General features: G+C 35.8%; 1 protein-coding gene across 1 annotated transcript; it reads left to right on the top strand.

The window, feature by feature from the left end:
- The first annotated feature begins 1,298 nt into the window (after window positions 1-1,298).
- LOC104224996 (pre-mRNA splicing factor SR-like 1) lies at window positions 1,299-9,719 on the top strand. The gene is made up of 5 exons (XM_009776740.2): window positions 1,299-1,387; window positions 4,463-4,855; window positions 6,767-6,847; window positions 7,717-7,788; window positions 8,535-9,719. Exons 2-5 carry the CDS (start codon window positions 4,565-4,567, stop codon window positions 9,396-9,398), a joined length of 1,308 nt encoding a protein of 435 aa, XP_009775042.1. The 5' UTR covers window positions 1,299-1,387; window positions 4,463-4,564; the 3' UTR covers window positions 9,399-9,719.
- Window positions 9,720-10,782: the final 1,063 nt, after the last annotated feature.

Raw genomic sequence — 10,782 nt, 5'->3', positions numbered from 1 at the left:
TTACAAGTTTCAAAGTTCCACCCCCCCCGAAAAAAATATTTTCTTATATATTTTCAGTTTTAATTTTTTCATCTTTCGGTTTACAGGTTCGAAATTTTACTTCCAAAGTTATGAGTTCGGAGGTCTATGTGTTTGAAAGTTTACGGGTTTAGAAATTATAAAATTTACGGGTTCGAAAGTTCGCGGTTTTGAAAATTTAGCGGTTCGGAAGTTTATAAAATTTGTGCATTTGGAAGGTTGTTGGTTCGAAAGTTTATGGTTTCATAGTTATTGTATCTAAATTATTTATGAATGCTCTTGAGAAGTTATTTTCCTTAACTTGCGTACCAAACACCGAAAAACGAATAAGATTGCTACTTATTTTCCAAGAAAATATTTTATTGGAAAACATTTTCCACGAAAAACATTTTTCTTTATACCAAACACACCCTTATATTCTATTGATTCTACATTACTTATTCCAGCATAACTTCTTGGCCTAGAAAATATAAATATAATCTCAACATAATATATCACATAAATAATCGGGAATCCTATCTCTTAATTCCTAAATGATTTTTTTCTACGAAAGGAATATGTAAAATTTTCTGATAGGTATTATATTTTTACCCGCTCTAAAAAATAATAATCGAGAAATTAAAAAATAGCCAGATTTACAACTGGTCGTTCAAAAATAGCTCAGTTTCAAAAGTAATCGAAATTTAGCCACTTTTCAAGTAAAGATAAATCTGAGCGAAAATACTATTCAAAACCCGAAAAATACGCGAGTATATTATACTGGAGTTCCAGCATAAGTATGCTTGAACTCAAGCATATTATACTAGAGTTTCAGGATAAGTATGCTAGAACTACAACATAATATGATGGAGTTCTAGCATAAGTACACTAGAACTCCAGCATAATATACTGGAGTTCCAGTAATAATATATTGGAGTTTGGAGCACCGGTGCTCCAGTATATTATACTGGAGTCAACAAAGTATACCGGTCCAGCATAATATGCTGGAGCATACACAGGTGCACCGAACTCCAGTATATTATGTTGGACCGGTCTCTGTTGCAGCAAAATAGTAGCTATTTTTTATTGACTTCGTAAACGTTGGCTATTTTTGAATGACCAGTCCGAAAACTGACTATACCGTGCTATTTTTACGATAAAACGTCGAACGGCCCAAATTCTTTCCAGGAGAACTGGGCTTTGTTGAATAAGGAGCCCATTAACTACAGTCCAAAACTCTGTCAATTGGACCTCTCAAAAGCCCATTTCGGAGTTTATCAATAGTTCGTATACCCCTCGACCCCCCGCTTCTTTTCTCCTCTTCTCTACACCTCGTCAATTTTCCATTATTGCTCTGCATCGATTTCTCTGCTCAACAACGAAAAAAAAGGTAAAGGTTATTCAATTTTCCAGTATGTTAATTGATTTTTTCAGCTTAAAAGCATTAAAATCTTCTCGATTTAACTTTCAATCGAAATCTAGGGTTTCTGAACATTCGTTGTAGAGTTAGGTCTATAATTTAGCTGCTTTCTAGTGTTTCTAACTTGTAAATTTAAGCTCTATTTGACAGTAGTAATTGTACAATTTTAAGTAAGGAAGAAATTTCTTTCCTTTCGTTTAATTTGCATAAAGTTATCATTTTCCCCCTTTTTAACTTATTTTTTGAATTTGAGTATTGTTTCGAATGCGTAATTTAAGCTTTATTGAAGGAATTTATGAGTTTAAGTTTTATGCACTCACGGTGTAATATTTACCCATGTTAAAAAGTAATTGCAGGTAATTTTGTTAATAAGTAGTGATTGATAAACTAAGCATAAACGGTAAGTAACTTGTTATGACATGTTAATTTATATTGATAGTGTGGAAATTTCTGTACATTGTTAGTGTATATAACATGAATCCCTTTTTGAGTTTAAGTTTTGTCCACTGACGTTAAAAAATATCTTCCCAATCATCTCAGTTAAAAGGTAATTGTAGGTAGTTCTATTAATAAGCATTGGTTGATACACTAGCATTAAAGGTAATTAACTTGTCATAACATATTAATTTAGACTGATGGTGCAATTTTTTTATGCACTGTTAGTGTATATAACTGAAATCCCCTTTTTATTTGTTTTTCTCGACCTAGTGGTGTTTTTGCTGGTAATTTCTTTTGTATAGTTTCTATGAGCTGGAGGGTGTATTTTGGTCTTGTGAATTAGGAGGAAGAAGTGGAGTTTCAAAGATTTTTTTTTTCAATGTGTGAAGTTTGCAGTAAAGAAGAAATCTATTTTTCTGTTTTACTTTGAATTCAAGTATATCATTTGAATCCTTAATTTGAGTCTTATTGACGGGGAAAACTACCTGAAAAATTTGGTGGTGGATTTGTTTGGTTCAGTTCAATGTTTTGATGCTTACTTTTTGTTTGGTTTTCTCGAGCTAGTTGTATTTTAGGTGGTGTTTTCATTTATATAGTTTCTATGAGATGGAGGGTGTATTTTGGTCCGATGAATTAGGAATAAGAGTGGAGTTAGATGTAAAGATAGGTTACTTTTTGACACTTGTCCCCCCCCCCCCCTTCCTGTTTTTACATCAGAAATGACAGAGAAATGATTTAATGAGGAATATGTGTTATCATCTGGTCTGTGATTTTCGTAGCCTTCTCTTGCCCCTCAATGGCATCAGAGATGGTTTGAAGAAGGGTCTTTTTGACGCTTACGAGAAGAAATGTTTTAATATAGAAACATTGAACTAGGAAGAACTGTTGACAACAGTAAAAAGTTGGGTGCTTAATTCCAATACAATAGGAGTCTACAAGTGCAAGTTAGTTGAATGTCGTATTTGAGTGGATGGGTGGATTAGGTGCAAATCTCACCCAATGGGAAGTTTTAAGGCTAGTTTCCCTCGGGACCTTATAAAAAAAAAAGGCTAGTCTCCTTCGGGATGAAGAAGTATTGGATCCCAAACAGCAATAAAGTAATAATTTTATCGATGTGGTGAGAAGCACTGGTATACTTGCATTAAGTCTGATGTTTGTCAAGAGTTTTTTTCTTTTACTTGTGTGTTGTATATTTGCAAGTGTCTGTTTTAGAGGCCTTTAGCTTTGAGAACTCACAATTTGCCTTGATAGATGATTTTTTTGTTATAAAGGAAACAAACTTATAAATATTTAGCACAAAGGCTGTGCTAGTAGCCGTATTTACAATTCAAAACACACACACACACACACAGAGAATTGTATCCTTGTTCTACTTACATGGACTCCATAATATCTATCAAAGAATCTGCATCATCTAAAAATTCTTCCTTACCCCAACAGTGAAACAGCAGTAAACAACTCATCTTAATCTTCTGAATAAGGCTGCTTGTTCCTTCAAAAAACCTCAAGTTTCTTTCCCTCCATGTAGTCCACCAAATGCAAGCTGGAATAATCTTCCACCACTTCTTCTGTCTACTCAATTCTTCAGAGAAACTCCAGCAAGTAAGCAGATTTGCAGTAGTCTTAGATATGGTCCATTTATCACCTTTCATGTTTTCGGAAAAGCTGCCAGAGTATTTACTATTGAGATGAAATGGACCTCAATAGAGCTGAATGAATAAAGAGGATTCATATGGTCACAATTAAGTTGGATCGACACTTACCCTCCATTTGGATCATTGTTCCCCATCGTTTTATAATGTATTGTATTGTACCGTATTGTTTTATGAATACAATGTTTGGATAGATTGTATTGTTTGTTATTGTTAAATAATATTTTGTTGTTTGGTTTAACTGTATCGTACTGTACGGTAACTGATAAATTTACTAAAATACCCTCAATGTTTAAAATATTAAATTTATCAATAATTATGCATAAAAATAATTTTGAAAAACAAAACAGAAGAAGGCAAAACACCTTAAGAAAGCAGAACAAAGGAGCGAGACAGGAGAAGGCAAAACAAAGGAGCACAACTAATTAGAATTGAGTTAAAAGCAAATTAGGAAGAAAAATAAAATAGAAGGCGGCAAAACACCTTTAACATTGGTCTGGAAAAAAAAAGAGTAGGTTATAAGTTGGAGATTTGGAGTTAAAATAGAAAAAAAGATAAAGGGTAAAATAGAATTGTGGAGTAATAAGTTAGGGCATAATTGGAAAGAAAAATAGGAAACAATCCCACCACACCAAATCGGTTGTTCAAAAGAGGGGACGTTTCATTGTTCCGGAACAATGGATTTAACAATACAATACAACCAATTTTAATGAAACAATCAAAACAAACATTATTTTGGGATAACAATACAATACGATACAATGAGGAACAACCATCCAAACAAGCTGTTAGTTGATTGATTGTGTGAATGTGCCAAGCAGTAATGATCATTTAGTTTTTTAAACATGGGATGGTTGTATTAGCTGAACCATCTGAAATGTGATTATATTAGTGTACATTTTTGCAATTTTTAGTTCACTATGTTATGTAACTTATTCACTATTTTCTGTGACAGGTAACCTGGTATCTGAACCTTAATCTTTCCAATATCATTTTTTATTGTTGGCCAAGCAAAGGGAGGAAAAGATAACACTTTGGTGCCTACATCACTAAGGGCATGGCTGAGATTAAGACTTCTGGGAGGCCGATCGACCAATTGCTGGAGAAGGTTCTGTGCATGAACATTCTCTCTTCGGATTATTTCAGAGACCTATTGCGCCTGAAAACTTATCACGAAGTGATTGATGAAATTTATAATCAAGTTGACCATGTGGAACCATGGATGACTGGCAACTGTCGTGGTCCTTCAACAGCCTTCTGCCTTCTCTACAAGTTCTTTACGATGAAACTTACTGTCAAGCAAATGCATGGCCTGTTAAAGCATCCAGATTCTCCTTACATTAGAGCTGTAAGTGGTGTTCTGTATCTTACACTTTATCTATTAGTTTTGTTGCTTTCTTAGCTGTGAACTGTTTCTTTTTCGCAATGTACTGTCTGTGATTCCCTAAAGATTTTTGTATAGATATCTAGGAGATGTTTGCTTTTGTTTTCAGCTGGTGATCGTGCCTGTTTACTACTAGTACATTAGTAGTGTGCATACTTTTTTCCCTTCAAAACCTTCTTTCCTTTTTAAGTTTTGATTGGAAAAGAATTTAGAACCATTAAAGGAAGTTGAGAGTTTTCGATGCTGTCGGTTGGCCTGGAAGTCGGTCCAATTCGCTCTGCTATTGTGTCAAAGGGAGGTTCCATAGTAGAGTCAAAAATGATGAATGAATTTGGATAAAATGAGAACCCTAATCCGCAGCTTTAACCGCCTCTAATTAGGGGTGTCAATGGTTGGGTTCGGCCGGTTATTTTATAAAATTTGTAACATACCAATTTTTCGGTTATTTTATTATGCATAACCAAAATTAGACTTTTCGAAACCGTCCCAATCATGTCGGTTTCTCTTCGGTATCAGTACGGTTCGGTTAATTTTTGGTATTTTTTTTAATATCATATAAAATTCACCCGTAGAAGTAGAATTCAATAACATACGTTCTTTCAGAGGACTTGACAAAACTCTCTAGACATTTTTACTGTTTAAAGGGTGATGAATTAAAAAAGAAAAAAAGAAAGATGGCTAGAGTATAGATCCATCAACTCTTCTACAACAACGTAAAAGAAATCAAATAAAGGCAAAGAAAATATAAATCACACAAGTTGAAAGATATACCAAGCTAGGACTCAAGAATAAAGTCTATAGAAATATTCAAAAAGATAAATCTAAATTATATGAAAGGAAACATATTCATTGTAGTTTGCTACTCATAATCGCTAGAATACTTTGTCTTGCTAATAAAGATACTTGAAATAACTTAGTTTAAGTAGAAGTAGCATAATAGGTTTTAGGAATTAGTATTTTGAGTTTAATTACTTGTTGGCTTGTAATAGTTTTCATAATTCCAATGCCCAAAGAAAATTTAATGCATTATTATTTTTAAACTTACTAAATAAATATATTTTCTACATGTAAAATTTATTCGGTACGGTTCGGTATTTTTTCGGTTTATTTTTATAAAATAAAAAACCTACCCTAATTATTGGTGCGGTTATAGTTTATATAAAAACCTATGGTTTCTTAAAAAGAAACCTAAACATCGGTTCGGTGCGGTACGGTTTGGTCGGTTTAGTCGGTTTTCGAATATTCATTGACACCGCTACCTCTAATAGTGTTTTCTATTAAAAGGTTTCTATTTGGAAGTGAAGGAGTGGAAGGCATCCGTGGAGTGTGTCATGTGTTTCCAAAAGCAGAAGGGAAAAGGAACATTATTTCTACTCTTCCAATAATTGTTAATAGACAATCGGTAGTTAGATTAAGTGTTATAAGAAAGTTTCTAGGCAGACTTGATCCACTTCATCCCTGAAGAGGCAGTCTTTAGTGACGAGTGAGGCGTACCGAGTTTTTTTTCTTTACCAGCCAGGTTATGTCATGCTTTTCCCTCTCTATATTTTTCTCTGCATAATGCTGCATAAAGCTAACAACATTACTTTTTGTAGTTGCTGATGCTTAAAAAATCCTCCACTTGCTTGCCATCACCGTCACTGCTTCACCAAGTAATGAATCAAAATTAGGCTTTCGGAATTCCATCTAATGCACAGTAGTTCCTTTCATTACCTATTGAAAGTAGCACATGTATGAATAGAGAATTCAGTTGCATCCCCAATTAAACCATGTCCCTGACTCTCCAAATTCATGTGCTTTTGTTTTCTGACATTGTTGTACTTACATTCTTGAGCCTCTTGCCAATTGATTTAATGCTTGTAATTTTTTTGGCAGGTTGGGTTCCTTTATCTGAGATATCTTGCTGATTTTAAGACATTATGGGCTTGGTATGAGCCTTATCTCAAAGATGATGAGGTAAAAATGAAGTGCTCTACCTGAAGTAGATTATTCTATTGTGTTATTTTGGATTGAAATGCTGCATTTGAGCATTCTATTAAGATTCTGACATTTTGCATACAAACAACAAGTCTATCAATCCTGATCATTTCCGTGTTATAGATTTGTCTGCAACTTTGACTATTTTCATCAATTTCATGGAATATAGTGTTTGAAGGAGAAATGCAATCATTTGTTACTGTTCTCTTGTTTCGTCAATCCGCTCAAAATATTGCCTCTATAGTTAATTTCCTGCCCCTCCTCTCTGCTTTCATTCATTTTAAACTAGCTGATCAATATGTTTTCAATCAGCATTTTTTTATCTGAATGGTCTCCTTCGAATCACCAGTTAACTATTTCTATTACAATAGCTCACTTTCCAATAGTTTTAGTGTAGAACTGTCTATCTTTCTCTCTCTTTTAGTATGCCTAAAACCATGTTGTTCTCAGCTCTGCTTCTGAGATATTGATCTTGATTGTGTGTCGTAAGTATTACATGATCTGTGCATACTTTATGCTATGATTCTCACTCCTTATGCCTTAGGATGCAAGGACCACTCTTGCTTGAAGGTGCGTGGACATGATTTTTTTTGCAGGTGAACTGATTTTAATATTTGTATGGTGGTACACTTCTGAGATTTTACCTACTTTTTTACATTCCATCTCCTGTTTCTTTTTTTTTTCCTTCTGCAAACGGGGGTTTTGAAGCAGTGAGATTCTTTTCAGTAGTTTTAGCAGCATGTCAGAAAACAGGCCCATTATGTCTTTAGTTTGTTCACCTATGATGTTTATCTTCATGATGGGAGTTTATTTTAGGGCTCATTCTGATTATTAACTATTTAATTCAGGAATTCTCTCCTGGATCCAGTGGCCGAATGACCACAATGGGCGTATATGTGCGTGACTTATTTCTCGGACAGGTAAGGTGCCACCTCTAAACCCAACCTTTCGTGGAGAATGTTTTAGCACAGTGGTGCAATAGATATATACTCGTGATGATTCAAATGGATGCTCTTCTCTTGCATTTCTATTTTGCTCTGATTTTGTTTGCTAAGTTTGCAAAGTAGAATATCATGGCCATTGCTTAGTCAGTAGTGAAGCAGTTGATATAAAGGATCTTGACACAGGATAATTCTTTGAACTCTGCTCCGGAATATGTGATCTTTTAACAGCTGAATGAAAAGACAATTCTGTGATAGTTTTGCCCTCAACTGTTTCCATGGCTGCAATTATGTGCTTAGACTTGATAAAAAGACATTTCTGTTAAAAAAACATCTGAGTCGTACTTTCATGTTATTGTTTTGGCCTTGGATTGCTGCAGTCTACATCTTCCAGTTTTGATGTTTATTGAATCTCAAGGGGTGTAACTCAGATGTTCGAACTGACCCTTCATCGGAAGATCTCTCATTTGTCACAGCATGTAGGCGCCTGTATGGGTGCTTCGCTAATGTTTAGATGAGTTCTGGAGCTTCACATTTATGCCATTCACTTATTAGGACATGACTTGCTAGTAAGTGAGCCTCAACTGGGAGGAGGCAAGAAGTATGCTTTGGTGGATCAGGGTTTTCAATTCCTATTCATGTGCAATTACCTGACACTTGGATAATGCTATTAGTGTATTTCAAACTGTTCCCATGATTCACTTGCACATTCTTTTTCATTGCAGTATTATTTTGACACACTATTACCCCGGATTCCTGTTCCTGTTATGCGGACAGCAGTTGCCAATCTCGAAAAAATGAATCTGCCGACCAAACCCTCTGGTTCGATCGGGGACTCTAGTCGTGGATCTGAGGAAACCTCCCGTCGGCCACCTTCTGTCAAAGCTTCCCTTTCAGTGTCTTTTGGTCAGCGTGCACCTCATCGTGCATCAACTAGAGATTCATCTCCCATCCGACGTACAATCGCACCACCACCCTATGATAAGGATGGTGCAGATGATTTAAGACGGTCCCCCAGCATCCGCCGGAGTCAAAGTCGTGATATATCTGACCGAGAGAATTCCGAAAGGGACAGGGGCCGAGACAGAGAGAGGGAGAAGGAAAGGCCTAGGGACAGAGACCGTGATAGGGATAGGGATCGATATAGGGACCGGGACCAGGAAAGAGAAAGGGAGAGGGGCAGGGATCGGGATAGAGATAAGAGGTATGATTATGAGAGAGATCGTGAAAGGGATAGAGACAGGAGGTATGATTATGACAGAGATCGGGGAAGGGATAGAGACAGGAGATATGATTATGATAGAAGTTCAAGAGAAAGAAGCAGAAGAGACTATGAAAGGAGCAGGAGCCGGAGTAGGAGTCGAAGCCACAGCCGAAGTTTGCATGATCAAGGGACCAGTCTTGATCAACAGCGAACTCCACCTAGAGATGAAAGCAAGGAAAAGAAGGCTGCATCTAGCAATCTTGCCAAGCTTAAAGATCTATATGGTGACTTAGGCAGTCAAAAGGAGAACGTAGGCGGCGAGAGGGCTCCAAACAGGGATACAAGTACTGAGGAGGTTATCAGACTTGGTGGTTCGTGGAGGTAGCTGGTCACATTTACGTAGACTCTTTTTCCCATTGTGAGAAGCGAGTAATCCCTCTCACTCTCGCACCTGCACAAAAGAGCACGTTGTCGGCTAGACTTTTGTCGAAGGGGAATATGCAACTGATATCTAAAGCGAGGACATGTTGTATCATGATTGTGCAGTTGAGCAGAGCTGTGTGTAAGCTGGATTTACTCTACTATTTTAAACGTATGTTACATTATTGGATGGATTCAGTTGTCCCTTTGTTGTTCAAACATTATTACTATGTTAGACAGATACAGCTAACTCAACTAATCAACACTATCGGAAAACTTATTCTGACTGGTGATCTCAGGATTTGCTCTGTTCTATACTTTGCTTATTACTCTTGCTGACTTGCTACTGATAGATTGATAGTCAAGTATTAAATGGATTTCCTTCATTTCTTTTATTTTTGTCCGTTCTGTTTCATTTTTCTTCCCTTTTTGGCAAATATGAACAGTTCACTTCCATTTGGGATTGATTTACTGAGTTTCCACTATTCATTAGCCCCTCTTCCCAAAACATCTTCTAAACACGCACACAAAAGGAAAAGGAGAAGAATTTGTACCCAACTCCTGTCGAGTACCTCATTTTCTATTTAACAGTACTCTTTGTCAACTCAATGACTGGGTATTTGGAAATCTAGATTCTTCATTTAATACTTTAAAGTGTTAAGAGTATAGAATTTTTGCGAAAACTCAACTCCACTATAGTCATTACGTGTTTTTTCTTTTTGATTTGTTATTCGGTTTTCGATACCTGTGTTGATAAATCTGGATTCATGTCATGTAAGACCATCAAAGGAGAAGATGTTTCTTACCAGAATTTCTCATTTGCAAGCTTGAACCAAAGACCTCTGTTATGAGATTATTGCATATTAATTATGTATTTCTTTAAAGTCAGAAACTTTTATTAGCTGTTTCCTTTTTTTTTGGTACACCACAGAGACCAGATTAACATACAAAATCAAATACATATATTAAAAGACCTTAAAGGAGCGAACGCGAGATTAGGTCAAGAACCTCATATGCTTGTATTTTGAAATAACGTCGATTTGGTGAAGGAAAGGGAGAGAGCTCACTACTAAGCCAAAGAAACAGAACTAATATTTAGTCCAAGCTTAAATTAAGTTTCAATATGTTTTGAAGATTATGGAATCATTATATTTTGTAAGCTTCATTATGGGTTCAAAACACAGACAAAGACACACACACACACATAGAGAGAGAGAGAGATGAAGTGTGTTCCATGATATGACCTCCGCACTTGTTAAATGGGTTTAAATTACTTACATCACATTGATTTATCACATGATTTCCATTAAGAAGTTTACCAAGTTAAATCTTGAATTTACTACCGTGTT

The sequence above is a fragment of the Nicotiana sylvestris genome, chromosome 4 (genome assembly GCF_000393655.2).
Source record: "Nicotiana sylvestris chromosome 4, ASM39365v2, whole genome shotgun sequence".
Classification (NCBI taxonomy): Eukaryota; Viridiplantae; Streptophyta; class Magnoliopsida; order Solanales; family Solanaceae; genus Nicotiana; species Nicotiana sylvestris.
This window is presented reverse-complemented; position numbering and strand designations above follow the sequence as displayed.